Genomic DNA, 26812 nt, shown 5'->3' with positions numbered 1-26812 from the left:
TCTAAATTATTCACAAATCCAATTGGAAGTCTCATTTATATTTCTTATCGTCTGAATTAGTATCAAAATAGTGAGGATATATCTTTAACAGCGTGCAATGGGCAACAAAACAATAAAGATAACATTACCACTGATCCACCTGATACAACATCTATAATCAAAGTAAACAACTTAATCGATATCTAATTTAAGACTTTTCTAATATTGAAAATGCTGTGTATATAATTTTCAAAATAATTTTATAGCTAATATTCATTTTTTAACATTTAACTAGATTTATATACGTTATAAGTTTATTTCTTGGTTCATATACCATTTATGATGATTAGGGCCTAGAAGTTCGCGTTCATTTGTGATGATTAATAACAATGTAAATAATATTTTTTTCCAGAAAAAGTTTGATGGTTTAATTATTGATCAAGGTGAAACTACATATGATTGTCACATCAGCAAAGCAACTGAGCATTCTAAAGAAAAGTCATATCAAAGTATGCATTATGATAATAATGATAAAGATCAAATCGTCATTGAGCAAATTAACTTGTCGGAAACAATTGATAATGATCAAGTAAATAAGAAAATTTTTAAATGCATATTAATTGATATTCGAGCCTAATCAAAAATTATAAATTGTAAGTTTTTTATCATAACTTCCAGATTGATTTGAATCAAGATATAGAAGATATATCTTGTAAATCGTTGGATCAGTACTGCAATGAGGAAATCAAAGGACAAGATGATTTGTTTACCAAACTGCCTGGTAAAACATTCGACACTGAGGTAAAAATTTTATAATTATAATATATACAATTTACTGCATCCTATTGCTACAAATATTGAATGCTATATGTTTTTGGTTTCAGAAAAATTATGTAGAGATGCTATTTACCAATGGAATGGTGAGCAACAAATTAAACGTAAGATATGTACGATGGAAGAAATATCAAATAATAATAAAGTATGTTAAAATACAACTTATGGTCTGAATTAGCTAATTTTACAATCAGAAGTTTTCTTGCTAATTTATGTTTGTAAATTTTAGATAAAATTTGATAAGAATATAGAAAGTGCGCAGAGCAAATTAATGAATCAGTTATCTGTTATTGGAGAAAAAGACAATAGTCAGGTATTGACTGAACTGCTTGGAGAACATTTAGGGAATAGAGTATACATTTTGAATTCATTACACTTGATCTTGACTGAATCCAATTTCTACTTTAAAAATTTTTTTATGCATTTTGCTTTCAGGATATTTGTGTAAGACAAATCAACCAAGATTTCAATAAAGAAGAAAAGAATACAGCTAAAATGACGTCCGATATATCAAACGAAGATAATTTAATAGATATTGCCCTCTTACCTATTGATATGGTTGATATTCAAACCTTGTACGACTCAGAACAAGATATGCTGAAGTATTCTTCGGAGTATAAGGTACATTTTTCTTTCTATAATTATGGTGTCATACGAGTCCAACATTAATGTACAATAATTGTGATCACTCCAAGATAATCGTATATTAATCATTATATAAGATTTCTTATATTTATTAATTAATTTTCACAAGTGATAACTGAATACTATATTTATATTGTTTTTTTTTTTTTTGGAAAAATAATTGATTTAAGTAATAAAAATTAAGTTAATTTTTAATATCGAAAAATTTTTACAGATCTCTGAACAATTAAATACAATTTTGTCTTACCAACTAGATGGTAGAACTGTTGATGAAGTAAGAGATGATGATAATATTCTTGAAGATTCACCTCAATTATCACCTGTAATTTTGCGTAACCGTACAATGAGAGAAACTAATGATTTATTGAATGATTCTGGTTCAACTCAAACTCACGATGAGACTTACAACGATGATCCATCATACATCAATGAGATGAATTTATCGGACATGACAGTTGCAAGTTTGAGCGGGCTAGATTCTGTTGATAACTTGGAAAAATCTTTAACTTTACCGGCTGAATCAGATAACGCTCATTCTGAACTTTTACAGGATCAGCTTTCTCACGAAAATGAAGAAGAAAATAATGATCCTGGTCTGGATTTGGCTATCTCCAAAGAAATTAGTTTAAATACTCAGAAAGGATCTATTGATAATTCCGAGTTAATTGTTCAACAATCCAATGTTCCGCGATGGAAAAAAAAGTATGCGTGTCCATTTTGTCACAAAATTCTCGTTGGTCAATTGCCACGGCATATAAGAAATGTTCATGGCAATATTGAAGACGTGAAAAAGCTTAATAACACTTCGAAAGGTGAAAATTTTTTTAAATCATAAATGAGTCGACTTTTAAAGCATCATATTTTTTACAAATTTTTTTAGAACGGTATTTAACAGCAAAAAAAACTTTTTATCTCTAAGTAATAGTTATCAATAATGATTAGAAAAGATTAACGTAATATTTCTTATGAATAAGTTTAAATCGTAGCTGCGAGTTTAGATTATTTTTCAAAATTAATTGACTATATTTTTTATTGAAGTGTCACTTATATGTCTTGATATACTTTCAGATAATATATTTAAGTAGTTATTCTAGTATAAAATATAATTATTCCAATAAGTATTTGCTCGTTTAATTAATGAATAAATTTTTTTTTAGGTTCAGCTGAACGAAAAGAAATTTTGACGGTTTTCAGAAATAATGGTGCGTTTTCTCACAATTGCAATGAACTTTACAATAAAGGTGAATTAATAGTGAGTCGTCGTCCTAAAATTCCAAAAAAGCTACCGACTATACTACTTGTTCATATTGCTTAGGAACATATACTAAGGCGAATGCACGCAAACATATAAGCCAATGTAGAAAAAAACAAGGTGAAAGTAAGAATTTGAAAGGCCAGCGAGTATACTACGTAATGGGGAAGACTATTGAAGCTCGAATGCTCTCTACTGCAAATGATATTTTGAGGCTTGTTGTATTTCCAGTGTTACAAGAAGATGAAATTGTGCGTTTAATTCGCTACGACTGGCTCATTATTCTATATGGAAATAAATTATGTATTAAATATACAGCACATTACCAGCACAACATGATAAGAGCCCGATTAAGATTATTGGAAGATTATTATTTGCTGCTAAGCAGATAAATTCCACTATTACACAATTAGCCGATTTATTTCATCCTAAATGCATCCAAACCGTTATAAATGCGATTGGACAAATAGCCCGGATTAACTATCTTAAAAACACTTGTGAGGTCCCAGCTGTAGCTTTGAATGTTGTGACATACATTCGGCAAATAGCAGTTATGCTAGAGACCGAATATGTTGTACGAGAGGAAGACCAACTTCAAAAACAAGTTGCTAACTTTTTAAAAGTGTATAATTCAGAAATGAGTATCGCAGTAAATAAAGTTGCCAATGAATCTCAAGCTCAACTAAAAAGACATAAAGTTGTCATCTTACCTATGAGCGAAGATATTCAAAAACTTATTATCTATATAAAAACTGTAAAAAAAATTCATTTTACAAATTTAAAAGAAACCTTTGATTATCAGTCGTGGCTGGCCGCTTCAAAATTAGTAGCAGCTTACTTATTAGTATTTAATCGTCGCCGAGTAGGTGATGTGCAGAATATTACCGTGTCTGACATCGATCGCTTACAAAGCATTGATAAACATGCAGATAAGGAAGAGTATAATGCTCTTGATGATGAAGGAAAGAAAATTGCTCGAAATTATTACAGAATTGAAATACGTGGAAAATTGAACAAAGATGTTGCAGTAATCGCAAGTAACGACATTATTGATGAGTTAAGACTTTTAATTTCATATCGAGCATTAGCTGACGTTCCTTCGGATAATGATTTTGTGTTTGGTTTACCGAACGGAGGGACTAGTCGAATCCGGGTTATAAATTTATGTACTGTGATGCGTAATCTATCAGTTGCTTGTGGTGCCGAGAAACCGGAATTACTCCGTGGAACCCAATTAAGGAAACATGTTGCCACAAAATGTGTTGAATTTGAACTCTCAGACAATGCTCTGTCAGATTTAACCAAGCACATGGGACACTCGGAGAAAATTCATAAAGACTATTACCGAAAGCCAATCAAGTCCAAAACAATAGTCCAAGTGACTAAATTGCTTCATGCTGTCCACGGGACTGTGGATGACAAAAATGATGAAGAAGAAGATATTAACATAAATGATGAATCCGAATACGTAGAATATGACAGCTTATCACATAGTACTGGTAATGATAATATGTCCAATATTCCTAGTGAAACTAACGAAATATATGACAGTAATTTCTCGAGTAACTCAACACAAATTCCCAGTGGAACGGAGGTAACTTTTGATAATGTTGTACCTTGTACTTCGAGTGCAAATTATTCATCGGTATTAACTGATAACGGACAGTTTTGTGAACAAAATACTCCTAAAGATAAGCCGGTCGTAGCTATGGTTTCCAGTATCGGTGAGTTATGTTACTTCATTTAAAACAACGCTTGATAAAGTTTTATCGTTATCATACATAACTATTTTATCACTTAAGAAATTTAAATGATTACACTTTTATTTTTTAATAGGTTTTTCGAGGAAGAAACCTTATAGTAGCGAAGAGAAACGAGCTATCATGACTGAGTTTAAGGATCATTTTATCAATCAGACATTACCATCATTCGAAAAAATTGATGAATTACTAGCTAAATACCCATGCTTAAAAAATCGTCGCAGGGATTGGATTAAGAGTTGGATTCATAGTCAATTTAAGAAAAAAATGTTAAGACGTTGAATAATGACAAAAGTATAAAAGTTGTTGAAAATCGAAAAATTAAACACAAAGTGACTATGTTGAGAAAAAAAATTTTAAATAAAATTTAATTTTTTTAACGAAGCAAAAACAATTCCCACTAATTGTTTAACTAAGCGTTCGTTGCATTAAGGATCATATGAGTAAGAATCCGCTTTTATTTTATAAGTTTATTTTAAATTAAAAATATTTTTTTAATAATTATTTCTATTTTTAATTACAAAATACTAAGAAAGTACATTTTATTTAAAACAGTTAAGTGAATATTATAAAACAATATATATGCTTTGATGAGTAACATTATAATATAATATATTATCAGTACCGATTTTATTATTGAAAAAAAATTTTTAATTGAACTGATTCATTATCTTTCAGAAGATTTATAGTTTGGAATTATTTTTACTTAAACAGTTTTGATAGAACGATAAAAACTATAAATATTGACATGCAGATAATGTTATATGTATAAGATAATACATATGTATTTATAATACTTTATTCTATGAAATGTTAGTTAACTAACTCTTTATTATAATTATTTGAGTATTGTGTGAGTTACAATAAAAATGTTGTATTATAAAATTTTTTCTGACCATGTATCAAATATTATTTAACCAATTCTATGTTACTTTATTATTTTTCAACAAAACGAATATGTTTATTGAATTGTTATAAAGACTCAGTCGTTTCAATGTTAGTAACAAAATGTAAAAGATACAAATGTTATTCGATTAAAAGAGTATCCACTTACGACAAATAAGAACTGAAAAATAAAAAATTAATCTTTGTAATAGAAAACAAATTAAGATAAAATTACTCAAAGTGTTGGTATAGAAAATAGTATTATGCATCATAAAGCCGGTTGTCGCGTGAGGTGTTGATTAATTTTAGCTTTTAAATGGTAAAATAGTATTTAATTTTTCTAGTAACAACGATTTGTCAGTCTATTATGATTTTAAACGATGTTTTGATTATGAAAATGTGTTTGACAGTTTTAGTTTCTGATATTTTATGAAATAATTCACATATAAGCAATGTGATTGATTATTAGAATTCTTGATACGGCAATGAGTGCTTAGATATTAATTTTATTCTAATTATAACTATCTATATTTATCTATCATTTCATTTAATGATTTAAAATGATTTTTCTTTGGTTCAGAAATTTCAATTAGCAATTTCATTTCAATTTGTTGTTTTCATAATGAAAACTTACTTCATAATTAAAACTTCAGAAAACTTTCTTTTACTTTAAATTTAAACTGTCAGACTCATTGCTACTTCAGACTTCTTTGATTTTTATTTATTTTTTTTTTTTATTAGCATCCTGACCATATCATAGAGTGACATCTGTATTTTTTTTTATCGAATCTAGTTGCTCTAGTGCTTACATTGGTTAACTTTTTATTCGTTTTTGTATTCATAATATGTATTTGTGTTGTTAATTTGGAACGAGTTCAAATTATCAATTAAAGATTATATACGTCATTACAGATTTGAATAGATCAAAATTATTGGATATAATATCTTTTAAAACAGCACTGAAAGATAGACAAAAATGGTTTTGGATGACACAATTAAGTCTGAAAAACATGAGCATATAAATGTAAAAAAAACTTGGCTTTCAATGATCTAAAATTAAACGAAAAAATATTAATCGTGAAATTTTTATAAATAGAAAACTGGTATATTGGGCATTAATTAGATAAAATAATAATCAATTGATAAAACATGATTTCATTATAATTGGTGAGACACATCAAGCAATTAAGGTTATAAGGAAAGCAGTGAAATACATTTGGAGATTCCACAAAGAATTCCAAGCCGCACAAAAATTTTCGGTAATATTTTGTTGAATTTAAGTTAAAAATTTTTAATTTTTGACTTCTTTTGAATAAAATTTACCAAAATGACAATAGTTTTTAATGAGAGCTTGGGATATTGTGATATTTTTACTATACACCCAATATAAATAAACAACAATAGCAATTGCCAAAACACCACGAGGGATTTAAATAATAAAAGTTATGAAAACTCAAAGAAACCGCGGAAAGTAACATCGAATTTATATTTTCCATCGCTTAAAATTATAAAATTTCAACAATCACATAGTAAGCTACAAAAATAAATTTGAAAAACAAAATTACTAGAGTTACAACTTTGAAGTCAATAATGTGGTATAAAAATATGTAAAATAGATATTAAATTATATATGAATACATCAAATTATATATAATTGTATATGATTATATAGAATTGAACAAAAATCACAAAAACAATATGTACGATTTTATAAAATTATTTATAATAATATATACTTATGCGGAAATCATATATGATTATTTATAAATCATATATAATCGTATATAATTTTTTACTTCTGTGGGTATTTTGTAATTACTACCCGGGAAAAAATGATCAGACCTGACCATGCCTGTTCATGTATGATCAGGCCTGAAATTAGACCTGATCAGGCCTGTTCATGTATGACCAGACCTGAAATTAAACATGATCATGCCTGATCAGACCTGTCCATGCCTGTTCATGTCTGAAGTGTTAAATACCTCAGGCCTGACCAGGCCTGTCCATGCCTGATAAGACCTGTCCATGCCTGTTCATGTCTGAAGTTTTAAATACGCCCATGCCTGTTCATGCCTGATCATGCCTGCTCATGCCTGATCAGACCTGTCCATGTCTGATCAGGCCTGAATTGTTAAATACGCTCAGGCCTGTCCATGCCTGATCAGGCCTGAAGTGTTAAATACGCTCAGGCCTGTCCATGCCTGATCAGACCTGTCCATGCCTGTTCATATCTGAAGCGTTAAATACCTCAGGCCTGTTCATCCCGGGAAAAAATGATCAGACCTGACCATGCCTGTTCATGTATGATCAGGCCTGAAATTGGACCTGATCAGGCCTGAAATTGGACCTGATCAGGCCTGTTCATGTATGATCAGGCCTGAAATTGGACCTGATCAGGCCTGAAATTAGACCTGATCAGACCTGTTCATGCCTGCTCATGTCTGCTCATGTCTGATTTTTCTTTTATTTCTATTTTTAAAATTAATTTGTTCCGTATGACGCATCAATTTCTATCCCCTTATTAATTTTAAATGTACAACTTTCATTTAAAATATCGGCTTAAGCATAAAGTTTTTGATATCCAAAATAGATCAGTTGATATCGATAGGCGATAAGTCCTTTCAAGGTGTCTGTTATTATCTTAAGCTACGCCTTGGTTCATTGCTGTAGTATGAAAGATTGCTGAATTGTAGAACATACAGATAATTCTTAGTTACCTATACGTTTTGAATAAAAAAAAAAAATTTTTAATTAAAAGAAAACAACAAAATTATAATTCTGGAATAAACCTTAAAGAAATTTTTTTTTATTACTGTGCATAGAGCCACATGTTAATGGAGTAAAAAAAATACATATCCGTTTTAAACAAATAACTCTGATATATAATAAATTATTAATAATTAATAAACTAGGCATAGTTAACTTCCTTAACTGTAAAGATAAGTCATGTATGAAATTAAAATTACTTGAACTAGTTTGAAAGATACCTCTAATGTAAAGATAAGTTATATGGTCAAGAGGTAAAGTAACAGTCTGGAGAGCGCGGCATCTACGGTTCGAATCCCCACAGGTGCAACTTTTTTTTTTTTTTTGAAATAAATTCTCATGCATGATCAGGCCTGATCAGGCATTCTCATGCATGATCAGGCCTTGCCAGGCATTCTCATGCATGATCAGGCCCGGTCATTTTTCATGCATGATCAGGCCTGAAGACTCATGCCTGTTCATGTCTGATCAGGCCTGATCATTTTTTCCCGGGTATAGAACATACTCTTTTTTATCTAAGAGTCTGTTACTCAAATGATTAATAATCTTTTAATCTATTGTATTTTGCAGATGAAATAATAGTCACTGTATTCAGGGAGAAAATATCTATAGGAGGACGTTCTTATGCTGCTTTTTTATTAATTTCTTTAAGGGATAATAATTAATTTTATTGATTGAAACTTCTCAAGTTATTTTATACATATATTATTATTTCTTCATATTTTACAATAATGTAAACGATTTGTATACGATCATGTATACGATTTGCATTACTTGTATTCATTATTACAAACTCTGATCTTCGAGTAAGTCTCGTAGCTAAACAGGTAGTGAACTAGTCTTTCAAGCGTCAGGTCCGCAGTACGGGTCCCACGCACGCCAATTTTTGTTATTTCTATGGACATAATGATGGATAATTCTATATACTTATATCTATTTCTATATCACCTATGATTATATAGAGAGATTTTTCAAATATATTAATGTAAAAGTATATTTAATTACATATAATTTTTAACTTCCCGCTAAGAAAATTGAAAATTTTCAAAAGTTGGGAAGTTATTGGTTTTACCCCGTTTTTCGAAAATCGAGTTTTCAAAGGATGTTAACATTTTGAGGTCCTAGAAAGCTTCCCCGAATGTTTCCGCAATAATGTCCGTATGGCTGTATGTGTGTGTGTGTGAGTGTGTGTGACCGTATATAAACCTCTTATAACTTTAGAATGGCTCGACCTATTTCGTAGCGGTTGGTGCCATTCGAAAGAGCTCGACCAAACTTAAATTTTGAACACAATTTGGACCACCTCGAACCAGTAGATTTCCAGAAATCTCAAAAATACTACAAAAAAAGTTTTTTTAAATATGGTTTTTTTGGAATAACTTTTAAACGGCCTTACCGATCAATCCCAAAAATTAATAAGCTCTTAACATCAAAAACCACGTCAATCGCCGCTTGCCCGATTGAAATCAGTTGATTTGTTCGTGAGTTATCGTTGTTCAAAAAAACAAAAAAATGTTTTTTCGGAATTACATCAAAATTCCTAATTTGATCAATCACAACTTAAAAATTTTTAATGGGGCCTAAAAACTGCGTCAAATGCCACCAGCCGCGTGAAAATCGTTTTATTCATTAAAAGTTATTGCTGTTTGAAAATTTAAGAAATAGTGTTTTATTAAATTTCCCTCATATTTTTGAGCTCGGAGAGCTCAAAAACATCATTAATGCAATTTAAGCGCCTAAGTATGGAATAAGCGGGAAGTTGCAGGGATGACCTTCAGGGTCAACCGTCTTCCAAATTTTTTTTCTTCTTTTACTTTTTATGCTGTAAAGACTTGTCAAGAGTTTTTATAAAGAATAATTTCCAGAATGAAAACCGTTGAATACTATGCTTTCTTGAAAGTCGGCAAAAACCCTATTAGACGTGCATTTCGCCAAAGGTCGGCGAACGGAACATACGTATACGTATTGTTCGCCGACAGCCCGCAAATACCCCGAAACTACTACGTACCTTTTGCCGACCGTCGGCGAAGACCCCAGAAGTCGGCAAATGTCCCATGTTAGCAGTGAAAATGTCGCCAAAAGCCCCATACGTCATACATATATATATATATATATATATATATATATATATATATATATATATATATATATATATATTTAATACCGTGAACGGGGACCATTTCGTATATACATGTCGGACTATGAGGACATTTTTTCGTCTCGAGGACGGTCTCCAAAACTGAACATAATTAACACTGTCTTCGAAGACCGTCCCCGAAGCCACTTTCGTGACATTTGTTTATAGTAGACTTTAGGGACCTATCTTTGGCTGACATATATCCCGACAACAAAAATATACTTTGAACATTAAACATTGAATAATACTGACCCAAACAGTTTTCACTTATTTTTTTTCAAATTGTTCAGCCAACAAGTGTCCATTTTCATTGATAGTATAATTAATCTGCGTTGACTGAAGAATGATCCTTGAAAATGGACATATATTAATTTCGAAACGGTACTCATAGCTTAATATATATATGAGTCCATTAGTCGTCAAACTCAGTAATATCGATATTACGGTCATGGCAAGCTAATATATATCGGTGCGGTACAGAAAAGCAAATAATCAGAAAGTAATGCCGGATCATTCTTTTCTGTTATTTTGTGAAAAATTGACTTTTTGTTTTAGTGAAAAATTCCAGTGAACGAAAAGTCAAAAAAAAAATTTTTTTAATACAAAAATTGACTATTTTACTAACCAAGACGGACTGAAGTCTTCCTGATCCACTTGGCCGAAAAAATATTTTAAATAATTCTTCATCTTCCAAAAAAGTCAGTTTACCGGTTAAAATAGATGTCTGTTGGCTCATGAAATCAAGAAATATTAAAAACCAAAGCAAATGAGATGAGATTACATTAATGAAGTCGAGTTGACTTTATAAAATTAAAATAAGAAAAAAGTTTTATCATACAAAATATGTTTTGAATCAGATTGGATAACTACAAGAAATACTTCGAAACCGGATAGATATGACTTTAGGAACGGTACTGAAAGTTTAATATATATAACTACATCGGTCGTGAAATTCAGTAATATCCAGATTGAGATGCCCGAAAGCAAATATCCCATAAAATTCGGATTTGCTGTCGAAAATATAACACCGATTCGATTTTTAACAATTAAAAAGTTTTTATTCTAAAAAAGGTATAAAATATGAAATAAAAAACCAAACATTCCTATTAATTTTTTCAAAAATGATACGAAAAAATCATTTCCTATTTGCAAATAGGATTACAATTTCTAGGCGCAATTGGTGTGCATGAATTAAAGATACATTACTGTACGAAAAAACTTAAGCTTCGTAAAGACGCTCTTCAAGTAGGTTTGGAAATTATATCGAGAATAATAATAATAATATAATTTCTTTCAAGTTTATAATATGCTATGGTCAAAAATGAAATATTTAATTATTTAAAGGGAACAGAAAAAGTTGCAAATGCGTCGTTTTATAATAATATAATAGCTAAATACGTCTGAAGCCATAAAAAAAATTTTTTTCAAGTTCGAATCGTTTCCACAAATGATATGAAAAATCCATGATTTGAAAAACTTTTTCTAGGATAACTCCAAAACTACTGACCAAATAAAAAAACTTTTAAGATGAAAGAAGTTGCAAATATCCTGGTTTATAACAAAATGATGGCTAAATGCGTCTAAAGCCAGAGAAAAAAATTTTTCCTATTTTAAACTGTCCCAACAAATTTGACGAAAAATTCATGATTTTAAAAACGTTTGCTAGGATAACTTCAAAACTACTAACCAAATAAAAAAACTTTTGGGATAAAAGAAGTTGAAAATACCCTGGTTTATAACGAAATGATGGCTAAATGCGTCTAAAACCGGAGAAAAAAAATTTTTCCTAGTTTAAACTGTTTCAACAAATTTGATAAAAAATTCATGATTTTTAAAACTTTTTTTACGATAACTCCAAAACTAGTGACCAAATAAAGAAACTTTTGGGACAAAAGAAGTTGCAAAAACCCTGTTCTATAAAAAAATGATGGCTGAATGCTTCTAAAACCAGAGAACAAAAGTTTTCCTAGTTTAAACTGTTTCAACAAATTTGATAAAAAATTCATGATTTTTAAAACTTTTTTCACGATAAGTCCAAAACTACTGATCAAATAAAAAAACTTTTGGAACAAAAGAAGTTGCAAATACCCTGTTTATAACAAAAAGATGGCTGAATACGTCTAAGGCCTGAGAAAATATTTTTCCTTGTTAAAAGTGTTTTTACATAATTGATGAAAAATTCATCATTTTCAGAGAATTTTCTAGGATATCTCCAAAACTACTGACCAAATAAAAAAATTTTTGGGACAAAAGAAGTTCTAAATGCCCTGTTTTAGAAGAATAGAATGGCTGAACTCGTCTAAAGACAGAGAAAAAAATTTTTCCTAGTTAGAAGTGTTTCAACATATTTGATGAAAAATTCATCATTTTCAGAGAATTTTCTGGGATATCTCCAAAACTACTGGCCAAATTAAAAAATTTTTGGGACAAAAGAAGTTCCAAATGCCCTGTTTTAGGAAAATATAATGACTAAACACGTCTGAAGCCAGAGAAAAAAAATTTTTCCAAATTAAAAGTGTTTCAACATTTTTGATGAAAAATTCATGATTTTCAGAGCATTTTCTAGGATATCTCCAAAACTACTGGCCAAATTAAAAAATTTTTGGGACAAAAGAAGTTCCAAATGCCCTGTTTTAGGAAAATATAATGACTAAACACGTCTGAAGCCAGAGAAAAAAAATTTTTCCAAATTAAAAGTGTTTCAACATTTTTGATGAAAAATTCATGATTTTCAGAGCATTTTCTAGGATATCTCCAAAACGACTGACCAAATAAAAAAATTTTTAGGACAAAAGAAGTTTCAAATGCCCTGTTTTAGAAGAATATAATGGCTGAACACGTCTAAAGCCAGAGAAAAAAAATTTTCCCAGTAAAAAGTGTTTTTACATAATTGATGAAAAATTCATAATTTTCAGAGCATTTTCTATGATATCTCCAAAACGAGTGACCAAATAAAAAAATTTTTAGGATAAAAGAAGTTCTAAATGCCCTGTTTCAGAAGAATATAATGGCTGAACACGTCTAAAGCCAGAGAAAAAAATTTTTCCCAGTTAAAAGTGTTTCAACATATTTGATGAAAAATTCATCATTTTCCAAGCATTTTCTAGGATATCTCTAAAACTACTGACTAAATAAGTAATTTTTGGGACAAAAGAAGTTGCAAATACCCTGGTTTATAACAAAATGATGGCTGAATGCGTCTAAAGCCAGAGAACAAAATTTTTCCTTGTTTAAACTGTCCCAACAAATTTGATAAAAAATTCATGATTTTTAAAACTTTTTTTACGATAACTTCAAAACTACTGACCAAATAAAAAAACTTTTGGGACAAAAGTTGCAAATACCCTGGTTTATAACGAAATGATGGCTGAATACGTCTAAAGCCTGAGAAAAAAATTCTTTCCAGATATTTGAGAATTTTAGAGACAGATCGGATTTATAACTAAATTTTAACTTTATATTTTCTTTAATGGTGAAAATTAAGAGATAGAATAAAATTGAAAAACAAAAACTTTCGGTGGGAAAATTAATTTTCTTTGAAAAAAACTCTGATATAATTTTCTCAACACGCTTATATTAGCTTGAATTGTACGTATGTATGACAGTTTATTGATAACTCTTCTTCAGACTTAGCGCGAGCGGTTTATTATACTGCAAGAATTTTCTACTTCCGTCAATGCGTTTTATTTTAGTTTGGAAAAGTTAATTTTTTTTCTTATAACACTCTTTTAGTATAGTATAAATAGTATAAATAGTAGTACTAGTAGCACGTAGAATTTACTGCTCTTAGAAATTTTATTTAAATCCTTATAATAGTGAAAGTAACTGAAATACATTAAATATCATCTTGTGTATAAAAATTTACTCTATAATTAGAGATATTAATCAAGACTTTATAATATTGAATAATTAATATATCTGCATTTTTTGTATTTTGAAAACTGTTGTGAGTGATACGAGGTTAAGTATTACTATCTCGCAGCGCATCGCCTACGCGCATCGCTGTCCATAGTCAACAGTTAATGTTTCTGTGTATAAGTTCATGCTATACATTATTGTATTAGTGACCAAATATCGTGCGTGTCACATTTGTTTTTCTCAGTGTAACTGTCAAATCAACCTCATAGTAAATGTAAACAAACTATATAAATCGTCATTATGTCAATAGGTACATAAACAAGCAAATCTTTTCTACTGAAGTGAGTGCCTTGTTTTAAACTGTCTCAGTGTTATGTCAATACTTTCCGATCAGTGCTTCAAATGTAAAAACAGCGTAAGAACTCCGTATAACTGTGATATTTGTGGAAAATCATTTCACCCAAGTTGTTTACGTGATTTCATCAAAAACAAACTACCATCGGAATGTTGTTGTAGAAATAAGTTTGGATATTTATTAAAACGGTTGGACTCAAACTCACAGATAAAAAATAATCGCCTTGCCACTCTTAAATCTGTGAATTCAAATAACTCTTCAACTTCAAGCTATAAATCAGCAAAATCATCAGCAAATTCTCCAACTTTAGTCTCAAAAACAACTCAAAGGCCAAGTGTATCCTCTCCTACGTCACCAGCATTTTTACTATCACCTGTGAGTGACTCAGTGTTTGATTCTCCGACCACCTCTACAGTTACAATGTTTGAACAAAATTCTGGAGCAACAAGTTCCGAGTCGCAAAATAAATTACCGGATGGCTGGTTTAACAAATCAACAGATGAAAAATTAACACTCTTGATGGAAACCTTGTCGACTCATTCTCAGTCGCTCTCTGAAATACCTAATATCACAAAAAGTTCAATGAATTATCGTCAAAGTTTGATAGTATAAATAAGCGCCTTGATGATTTACATGGTAAACAATCTGAGACTAAAGACCAAGTTGACAGGTTAACATCGAATTTAACTAGAAATTCAAAAACAATATCAGAACTGAATTCGAAAGTTAAAAAGCTTGAAGATGAAACTATAGCAAATTCACAAGTTTTATCGGAAAGAATCATGGCAATAACGTCGCAGACATTGATGACTCCCTCGACCGTCGTTCAACAAACATCAGAATTAATCATATCCGGCGTTCCAGAACCAGTGGCAACGAAATTATCGCCTATAGACATTGCTGATAAAGTTTTAGAAGTGCTAAGCATAACTGATTTGAAACAAGATATATTAAGTATACGTAAAATAGATAAAAAATCAAATTCTACCAGTAGTAATGGAAGTGCTAATATAAATAATAATAGTAATAAACCAATCTCGCATTCTTATATACTTAAACTTAAGTCACCTCAAGTCCGTGATTCTATTTTAGAATCCAGACGTAAACTAAAAATTTTACCTATAAGAAAAGTCTTCTCGACTATTGTCGGTGATTCTTATAGGGGTAACATATTTCTCAATGAGTTTCTACATCCTGAAACTTATAAACTATTACTAATTGTAAAAAACAAAATGAATGAATTAAAGTATAAGTATGTATGGGTGCGAGACGGTTTTATTTTTGTAAAAAAAGATGATTCTTCAGAAAAAATCAAAATTTACTCTGAAGCAGATCTTAATAATCTTGATTAGCGTCATATTGATCTAACTGAGCCTCAAAGTCAAAAACCATTATCCTTAAAGTTATTGAGTTTAAATATAAATAGTTTAAATAGTCACATAGCAGAATTTTTAAGTTTAGTTGCTGAAATTAAACCAGACATTATTACGTTAACTGAAACTTGGCTTAAAGATAATTATGATAACTCTGTGTTTAACCTTAAAGATTTTATTATTTTTAGAAGAGATCGAAAACTAACTCACCCAGATACTGGACGACCTATGAAAGGTGGGGGGGTTGCTTGTCTGGTTCATAACTCCTTGAAGGCAAAAGTTCTTTACGTCTCTGTTTCTGACCATCTAAATCAACCTGAATATCTCATACTCGATATTATCTCACCGTCTGGTGTCCATCTACTACTATCTGTCATTTATAGACGACCAGCTGGAAATCTTTTACATGAATTCTTTGATAATTTTAACAAATATGCAATCCGGTTTAAGAACTTTGTGATTACAGGGGACTTAAACTGTGATTTGCTTAGTTCTTCTTACGTTTCTAATCATCTAAAAACTTATATATCAGAACAATCACTTCATTGTGTTCCATATGGAGCGACACATCATACCAATAACAATGAGACTTGGTTAGATGTGATTCTCTTAGATAATAAATCTAAACAGGGAGCTTATTTTAAATCACATCAGCCATTTATGAATGGTCATGATTATTTAGTCTGCGAATATTTACTTAACTTACCAAAGCGCTGGGAAAAACAAGTAAAGTTTCGTTCCTTCTCTGATAAAAATCATAATGATCTAGCAAACTCACTCATGCGCTCTCTAAACATAGGTATGGATTCGTTAGAGTATGATGACCCAAATCAACTACTCAATATTTTTATAGATAATGCCTTAGCATCACTAGACGAATTTGCACCCTTGAGAACACGCAAAGTAAATAAACCTCCAAATCCGTGGTTAACTAAAGAGTTAAAAAATAAATGTAAGGAACGAAATGCGTTATATAAGCGTGCAAGGAGATTAAATGATACAAATCTGTTCGTACTTTTCAAAGCTAGGAGAAAAGAGTTAAAACGTGAGCTTAACCATGCCCGAGAAAATTACCTTAAAATTGTCTGATAAATTTACCAAGTGATGCTAGTGTGTGGAGCAAGTTGAAGCATCTTGGTCTTGTAAAAATTCATCGTCCACTCCCTTGAACCATTTTGATGCGGTGGAACTAAATGAATATTTTGCAAATATTGTTCGAAAGCATCCACCTTGTGATCTTGGATACCTAAATGTGCTACCTTCCTTATACTCTAGTAATGTTCAAACCACCTTTAGCTGGTCAAAAATAGACATTGTAGATGTTACAAAGGCACTACACATTACCGTAAAAATCAAAAGGTCAGAGTCCTGATGGTTTAGATCTTAGATGGTTAAAAAATTTTTTCCCTCAAATATCTATATTTCTCACCGCTCTTTTTAATCAATCTTTGGAAACAGGTATCTTCCCATCGGCGTGGAAGAAAATATTTATTATCCCTTTAAATAAAATTACTCCCCCACGCACATTATCGGATACTCGCCCAATAGCAAACACATCCCACTTAAGTAAAGTGTTTGAGAGAATTGTTGCAAATCAGCTAGTGAATTATCTTGAAGAAAATGAGTATTTAGATAAATTTCAATCAGGCTTTCGTAAGCATCATGGCACACAATCAGCTTTACTAAAACTTATAAAGGACATTAGTAGTAGCATGGACTCCGGCAAACTGACATTATTAGTTCTCTTTGATCTAACAAAAGCATTTGATTATGTAAACCCGAGAGTAATATTGAGTACCCTAATAGAACTTGGTTTTTCTGTTGAAACTGTAAGCTGGTTTTTTTCGTACTTAACAAATAGAAGTCAAGCAGTCTTGAATAATGATGGTTTACCAACTGAATTCATAGAAACTACTTCTGGAGTACCTCAAGGCTCAGTCTTAGGACCCATTTTGTTTCTGTTAGTCATGAACTCAGTTGCAAAACAACTCATATATTCAAGACATGGACTCTTTGCAGACGATAAGTATATTTATTTACACTTCCATTACTTCCAGTTACACGATGCAATCAGACAAATAACTACTGATGCTCAAGCAGTTGCTAATTGGGCTAAAGATAATGGTCTAGAAATCAATGTAAATAAGACAAAAGCTATGCTCTTAGGTTCGAGTGGAAAATTAAAAAGTATTCAACAAAACTTTTTACCACCTATTATTGTTAATGGTATAAAGATTCCCTTTACAGAGTCGGCCAAGTGTCTGGGACTTCATATTACAAACACACTGTCTTGGAATCTTCATATATCAAAAACAATTAGTAAAATAAATTCAGCATTATATAGTCTTAAACTAAAAAAGAACATTTACACGATTGATATTAAGAAATTATTAGTGTCAGCTACCATCTTACCTCTTATCGATTATTGTTCTATAGTATTAACAAGCTCAAACTTTGAAAATGACAAAAAATTACAACGTTCTTTAAATTCATCTATTCGATTCATTTATAATTTAAAACGAGATGAACGCATAACACCCTATAGGCGTGAACTAGGGTGGCTTAGCATCAAAAGTCGTCGTATCTATTTTTTAGGCTGTTATTTTTATAAGTTATTACTTGTTGGTAAACCCAGTTATCTGCGTGAATTGTTCATTGAAGATACGAATGTAAGAAGATCAGAAAGATTGGCAGTAAAGAAAAACAACGTTAACTTTAAAATGCCAAATTATTGTACAATTTATTATGAGACTTCGTTTGTTATTACTGCAATCCGTCTCTGGGAAGAATTACCAAATGATATAATAAATGCAACTAGTCTTGAAGTATTTAAGAATAAACTATTTGACTACTTGTTTAAATTAGATATTTAAGTTATCGTACGCTAATATATTAAGTAAATCATTATAAGATATAATGATGGTAGTCCATAGTTCATCTCTTATGTGAGTAACCTATGAGGTTATTTTTATTTTTATTTTTTTTTATTTTTTCTGTTAAATTAGCATCTCAGTTGGATCAAAATCTAGATTTACGCAATGTTTTAATCCTTACATAAAAATAAGTTAATAATGTTCACCATTATTTGTACTGTATGTTATCAAATATGTAATTTTGTATTTGCCATTTGGCCATTATATGCCTTGGCATAAAAATAATTATCTATCTATCTATCTATCTATCTTTTTTCACCACATAAGTAACAAATACCTTATAACAACTTAATCAATAAATATAAATGAAATATTCTGGTGGTCTTTTTATTGAAGTGTCTTTTCGAAAAACAGTAATGAAGTTATATCAGATTTATCTAAATTAAACCTTTTATAATAAATATCAGTTTGTTTTTTTAGATGATGGTAAACTGACTGGGATAAGAAGGTTAGCTTCTCTTATATTTTTTTTTTTTTTTTTGGTTTTATAAAGCATGTCTTATCCAGTAATCGTACATATAAATTTATAAGTTGAAAACATCTTATAAAACTTCTAAGAGAAGGTTAGCTTCTCTTAATGCGTTCGTTGGTCGAGCGGTCTCAGGCAAGCGTCATCCGTGACGTCAGCTATCGAATTCACCGATCATGGGTTCGATTCTCGTCCACCAAAGAAAAACTAAGTTTTTGCTACCATATTTTCGAATGTATCTATTCACTAAATAGTAAAATATGAACATAGTATAAAAAAACTACAAACACACGCTTACAAAGAATATCGAACAAAAAAATTCGAAAATCACTAAAAAAACCAATGTATAACAATAGCTTCGTGCTATAATTCTCATTAATCAAGCAACCCTCGCTTTTTTCTCAATTTTACTAGTATTTTTTATGTAATATTGTCATAAATTTATTTTTATAATTACACCACCTTTACTTCATTTTTTCGTTTTACTTGCACAAATTTGAATTCAAATTTTCAAGTAAATTAAACAAGTTATTAGTTTAGTTTTTGAAAAAAAAGTACTTGTTGTTGCCAGAGTTTCTCGATACACAAAAATTCAACATTACCTTTTTTATAGAGAAATAAATTTTTTAAACAAATCGTTATTTCTAATTTTACTCTCTCTGACTATCATTTACCAAAATTTGAAATTAAGTTGAATAACTGATTTGTACAGATTCCAAAAGTCATGAGCATTTCATATGGCTGACGTTTCGAAGACTCAATAAAATTCAAAAGACCTATTTAATAGCGAATTACGTTTCTCACAAAAACTGTTTACGTCGATTTCGCTCCATATTATTTTTTTTTCCACGAAAATTTTAATTTAATGTCAAAATTTAGTCAATAAACTGATTTATATAGTTTTCAAAAGCTTTAAGCACTATTTGTTGCTAAAGTATATTCCAGGGACAAAAAAGTTCGTATAAAATTATTTCTATGGAAAATTAAATTTTATGCCAAGAAGCTCTTCATCAATTTAAATCTATATCGTTTTTTTCCCAAAATTCGATTTAAATTTAAAATCATATTAAAGAACTGATCTGTATTGTTCCGAAAATTTTATCAAATAGAAAAAAATTCAAGAAAACTTTTCTATGAACAATTAAATTTTAAACAAAAGTCTTTTAATTAACATCCTTTAGATACTGTTTTGGATTATTTTAACTTTTTGGTGTATTTTTTGTTAATTTTAGAACAATATTTTTACACAGAGTTATTCACATCCCACCAAGTCCGAAAAATTTTTTATAGTGTATGTATCAAAATTTCAAATAATAACTGTCTCCTGTTATTGAACATCTATGCTACGCGCATGAGAGAACTATTATGATATTCAATAAATTTTTCTTTGTATAAATTAGACAATTATCTTAGTGTAGGTTATAGAAAAGTGCTTTTTATATTTTGTTTTTATCTTTTCGCAGTTTACGTATTCAACTCTTACTAAGATTTTAATGATGCGCTGATAAAATGTTCATGAATGCTATTTTTTATATTTCGACCATAAAGAATATTACTACACTATTATATTCATTATCTGTAAACAATCACTTTTTTTGAGATTATCTAGGTTTCAATTTTGGATTCTTAGACAATCACTGATTTATTCATTCATTTTTGAATCATTATTCTCTAGATTGTAACTTAATCGATATATCGTAAATGCATAAATAAAAAAGTTAAATTTTTTAATAACCACAAAATCAATATAAATTTAATACAATATACATAATATATATTAACTAATTTAATGCATTATTAAAAATCATTGAAACAACAGACGTAAGATTTGATTTATTCAGTCAATAAAATCAAATCGCCAGAAAGTTATTGATCGAATAAAACTCTTGCCTCAGTCTACGATTCTCGTCATTCCCTGAGAATTCAAAATCTGATGAGAAACATGGTAGCGTTTTGGTATGAAAAACCAGTCGACTCGTAGTACAGAGAATCAATCAATTCATCTGACAGTGAAAAAGTGTGTACTCAATTGTCTAAGAAGCAAGTTCTGCAAAAATAAATATATCTGACTGACTATAGTCTGTCATTTTAAAGGTAAGTTTTAATTATGCTTTAACAATTTACAAAAACTCTCATTTTAAACTCACAAATTTTAATGCATAAATTGATTATATTTTTTAATACGTCGTCGTACAGATAGCGAGGATTGAAATCTGTAAATTTAAAAAATATTAGTTTGCGAATTTCGATAAGATTTGATCTCATGATTACCTCCAATAAGTAGCTCCAAACTTGTTTTGAATAAAAAAAATTCTTCAGCTATGAAAAAATAATTGTTCCCTGTACTGAACTTACCTTTTTGACATATTTTTTATCTTCTTTAATCACGAAAATATTTCTTTTCCATTTATTATTCAAAGTACTTCTTGATAGGTTATGTTGATATGATTTGAGCAAAACAAACTTTAATATTTATTTGTAGTTTAATTTTCATCTGTATTTATGCTCATAAAGTATTTTCGAAGTAAAACATTATCTATTGATCAATGGCTTTAACATTTATTCCAATTGTCTACATGATATTGTTTAATTATATTTCACAAATAACTGACTTTAAAATTGATATTTAACAATAAATAAAAAAATTTTTCGGTCAATAACCGGAGTATTAATATATTTACTCATAATACATCCAGATGTCGCACATGATATATGTCTTGGATTGTTATGATTGTCTCTATGTTTTGGAATCTACTAAGTTTCTATACTTATATTTTTCGTAATAATATAATTTTCATAATAGTCTGCTCAGATATAAAAATATTCCAATCAATTGTTATATTAAAAAAAAAAATTATTTCTTACTAAGAAATTATTGTAAAGTTATATAAATTTTCACATTGATTATCAGTAGGATTTTTTTTTTAACGAAATAAAAATCAAAACCTCACTCAGTTCAAAAAGAGTGATCATTACTTTTAACATTAAAAAAAAAAAAAATATTAATGTTTCAAAATTTTGTAACGTCAAGAAAAATTCTAGTGACAACCGTCGATTAAAGTTTCGTTTTTATTGAATTCACTAATATCTGTTAGTTACTATGGAAGTGCTCCCATTTTTTTTCAGCTAGGATTTTTGTTTTATAATATTGGTATTTTTTTAAATGTGAAACACGCCCTTAATATTTGATAAGCAACTTGCCTTGATGAAAGTTTTGATTGAGTCATTTCCAACTGAACTAAAACGTTTTAGCATCTTGTGTCTGACATCTTCGATTTAATAATTTCAATAAAAGTAATGCTGAAATAATTATCGGATAAAATACTTATTTACACAATGTACAGCTTAGTACGAAATGCAAATGAAACATTCAGTATTTGTGCTAATAAAAAAAAGCGTACAAGTAAAAAAACATATAAATTGGTCTCAATTTCTGACGCAAGCTCACATAAATGTGTTCTGGAATGTTCAAGTGGTAATCATTTTTGATCTCTCAAAATAATAATTATCATACAACAGTGTAATGGCGTTCAAAAATAGGATTTCTTATATCATCAACTCCGAAGTTAACCTATAATTGAAATGTTATTCCTAACACATCTCTACTATTTTTCATGCATGAACATAAATAGATTCTTTTTTGATATTTTTAAAGATTTGACATAAATTTTTCATTATTTTCTACGAATAATTTTTCGGATTTTATAACGATTAAAAATAATTTTTATTTATAGTTATTTATAATGAATGTTTACTCAGATTTTTAATACTTGATTTTCTATACTATTACAAAATGAACTGACAATAATTTCGGTTAATTAATAACTTTGTAAAAAGAAAAATATATTTTTTAATTTTAGATGATTCTCTAATGCTACATGAAGTTATGAATAATTTGACAGCAAACAAACCTAGAGTTTCTTTAAAACGGTTATGTCCTTATCCTTCGAACGTATCAATTGATAAGAAATCAAAATATTTGGAGATAAACAGTTCAAATTCTGATACTAGTTTGAAGTCGACGCATAAGCATTCTTCTGATATATTGAACCAAAAATTATCACGAGATGACATGGAGGATTTTATATCTAGAACACCGAACACGAGTCAAACATGGATTGGAAATATGAAGCATACTTGCATTGAAAATGTTGATATTTCTTCAATCCATCAGATAAGTGGTATTGATTCAAATGTATCTGAAAAATATACAGGTACTAAGGAATTTTCACAAGATCAAAATGAGACAACCTCAAGTGATCTCGTGAATTCATTTACTGACACCAATGGAAATCGATGTTTGAAACTCGCTAATACCGAAGTCCCTTTTCTTCTTACCAAAGAAAATCTTAGAAATATTCCAATTATTTTTAGCAATAATTCAAGCAATGATGATGCGACAGGTAAAACTTAACAACATGAATAAGTTTTTAATTTTTTAATTTACAAATTAAATGGCAATAATTGAGAAAAATCTTGTCAAAATTATAGAAATTGATAATTTTATCGTTAATATGAAGCTCTTTAAATAATGAAATAGGTTAGGGGTTTTTAATTATTACAGTAAAATTAAGCAATGAATAATTAAAAATATTTGAATCACTCTTTTTTTACACTGTAAGAAATATTTGCAATTTGGTTTTAAAATTACGAAAAATACAGTAAAATTTGGTAATTCTACAAGATAGATGAAATTCGACCTTTACTTTCCGAATTTCGCTTCTAGAGTCGTATTTACGATGATTTTATTCGATAAATTTTCCGTAGGAAATTAAGTTCCATATCAAGTACTTAAAACTTGTTGAAACTAAACAGAACAGTTTTTAACTTTCAATTCAAAATTTGGTAAAAAAAGATAAAGATAGAGGGAAATAGATATAAACCTTTTTTTGCAAGAAATTTAAATTACAATAAAAATGATTTCTATCAATTTTTTCGTATGGTCAAAATTTCAGATACATGAAACGCTTAAAACTTTCGGAAATGTTACTGATCTCTTAAAATTTTTTTGTGTTTGTAATACTCCAGCCAAATGAAATGCTTAAGTTTTTTGGAAACTAAACAGATTAATTTATTGATATAAATTTATATTTACATCGAATTTTGGTTAAAAAAAACAAACAGATAAAGTAAAATTTATGAGAACCTTTCATACAGGACATTTAACTGTCTATAAAAAAAGGTATCTTTAAATTTTTACGGATTTTCCACATTTTAATAATAATGATTTGTTTATAATTTGAAAAATTTATTCACTGCTATTTAAGATCACATTCAATTACCCGAGTTCATTTTCTTTTAAAAATTTTTTTCAGTACAGATTTTATTATAAGAATGATATTTTACATCAGTACATTTTGCTGCCTTAAACGATAAATAGTAAAAATTTTGTTTCTTAGCACTAGACCAAAAGTAACTAACATCTTATCATTTTTATAACGTTAATCCAAACTTGATCATATAAACCATGTAATCTTATGATCAGAAGGCGTTCGCTCATGTAAAATTAATTACTAATGCCTTAGTTGGTAAGCAGAAAAATGTTTGTTTGTTTCTAGGTTTTGAAATTTCTTCATTGAATTCAATTACTCCTGAAAGGTAATTCTATTTTTACACCAGCAATTAATTATAGATATATTCTTTATTATATAATTTCTTTACTAACATGTTGTATCATATCAGGCCATTTTCAAATGATGCTCAAATTGTGAATGATAGTAATAAACAAACTGATCAAGTTTTCGGCATGGATGGACGTTCAAAAATATTAAATGAACAGTATACATCAAAAGAATCAGTTTTGCCAAAGGATCAAAAGGAAATTGAGAAAACTAACAAAATTATTTCCGTTTCTAAAGAGTCTGGTCAGATACGAAGTGTTTCAGATTCAGACGAAGATATCTCGCAAAACTCATTGAAAAGATTTGATATAAATAAACCACAATTTACAGAGAGAAGATCACCTGATAATCGATCTAATATTCAAGTTCCAGCATGCTCTCTGTTGAACAGTAATGCTGAATTAGAAAAATTAAAATCAGAACCTGAATCAAATTTTTCTGATTCAGATTCTGTTGATTCAGATTCAAATGATTCAGGAACTAGGTTTGAAATAATGAGAAAAAATAAGTTTAAATTCTTAACGGCTTTCCGACAGAGTGATAAAGGTTTGTTGCTCGATAGTAAGAATTATTTTCTCATAAAAGCTGTATAATAGAATATTTTTTATTCTAGTATTAAACAACTAGATACATAAAACGTATAATGGATACTTCTATAAATATAAATAAATTAATAACTATCAACTGATTTTTACAGATTCAACTACCGATGATGAGTTATCGATGCAAGATACAGCACCTGTTGAATCACCGGAAAAGAATATCAACTCAGATGAATCTGGTTCCAAACCAACTACTCCAAATTTTTTAACTCAAACTGAACAAAATAGACACCGGTTATTACAAAAAATATTACAATTTGAAGTTGGTGCGTTAATTAATAATTGATTTTAACTAGTTATATAAGAAAAATTCTCATGACTAAATAAAAAATAAATAAACTCAAAGTAATTCATAAAAATTTACTTATTAATGAATGTTAACAGATTCAGATCACGATGACAATTCAATATCACAAAGTGTGTTACCTGATATGCTGCTGGACAGTAATAAATCTGTTAAGTCTCACTTAGATTTAGAAAATCATGAAAATTTAGTCAAGGAATTGAGAGTACACCAGCCTTTAAATGAATTGAATGAGGATTCTATTGGTTAGTTTTTTTACAAATACAATTATTATTTTACAAAATAATTATTATTTTCAAATGAATTGAATGATATTCGCAGAGTTTCACAAAGTGATTAAGTAACGTTTACTTACAGATACAGATCCTAGCTATATTCGACGATCAGAAGAGGACTCTACTGAGGATGAGAATGAACAAACTAATGTTATTACAAATATTACTAAACCAAAAAATACTCACAAGCCAAACGAGACTGTAGTAATAGAAGAAAATTGTATTGCTAAAGGATATGATGTCGATGTTCCTCATCCAATACCATCGACGTCATCTGGAGGACCAAGAATTTATGTAAAAACGTCTAATTCGGGTCCAAAACAACATGCATGTCAGTATTGCGGAAAACTATATTTTAAGTTAGCTCGACACATAACAACAGTACATAAAGATGAAGAAGAAGTGAGAAAAATTATTGCTTTGTGACATACGAGCGAATAGGAGCGAGTGAGACGGTGAGAGTGAGCGCGTAGACGGCGACCACGAAGGAGCGAGGGAGTCAGCGAAGCGACAGTTGGAATACCTACTCTTCACTCGTCATGTTCGCCGGATACTAAGCCGGCCGGAACCGGCGGAAAGAGATTATTTTCTTTTATCAATTTGAGTGTATTTATTAGTTAACGAAGTATTATTATTATTATCAAGACATGTACTGAGTTATTTGGTATAACATTTATTTCGTTATCCACGGATATATTATTATTTTTGGTTTATTTAGTATTTTGGTATAACATTTATATTTTGTTATCCACGGATATATTATT

The 26812-nt window shown here is 29.5% G+C and overlaps 1 protein-coding gene across 1 annotated transcript; it reads left to right on the top strand.

The window, feature by feature from the left end:
- Positions 1-283: 283 nt before the first annotated feature.
- Positions 284-26474, top strand: LOC141529211 (uncharacterized). The gene is made up of 19 exons (XM_074245683.1): positions 284-568; positions 658-780; positions 864-917; positions 1043-1165; positions 1249-1434; positions 1673-2270; positions 2616-2699; positions 2774-3054; positions 3096-4434; positions 4547-4708; positions 14782-15069; positions 15183-15572; positions 16311-16747; positions 17902-18070; positions 23107-23649; positions 25198-25413; positions 25565-25648; positions 25854-26018; positions 26131-26474. Exons 1-19 carry the CDS (start codon positions 356-358, stop codon positions 26472-26474), a joined length of 5799 nt encoding a protein of 1932 aa, XP_074101784.1. The 5' UTR covers positions 284-355.
- The last annotated feature ends 338 nt before the right edge of the window (positions 26475-26812 follow it).

Source organism: Cotesia typhae, unplaced genomic scaffold (genome assembly GCF_013202065.1).
Source record: "Cotesia typhae breed Kobodo isofemale line unplaced genomic scaffold, CoteBio_Ctyphae contig_46, whole genome shotgun sequence".
Lineage (NCBI taxonomy): Eukaryota > Metazoa > Arthropoda > Insecta > Hymenoptera > Braconidae > Cotesia > Cotesia typhae.
Note: the sequence above shows the minus strand (reverse complement) of the source record. Positions and strands in the feature narration are given on the sequence as shown.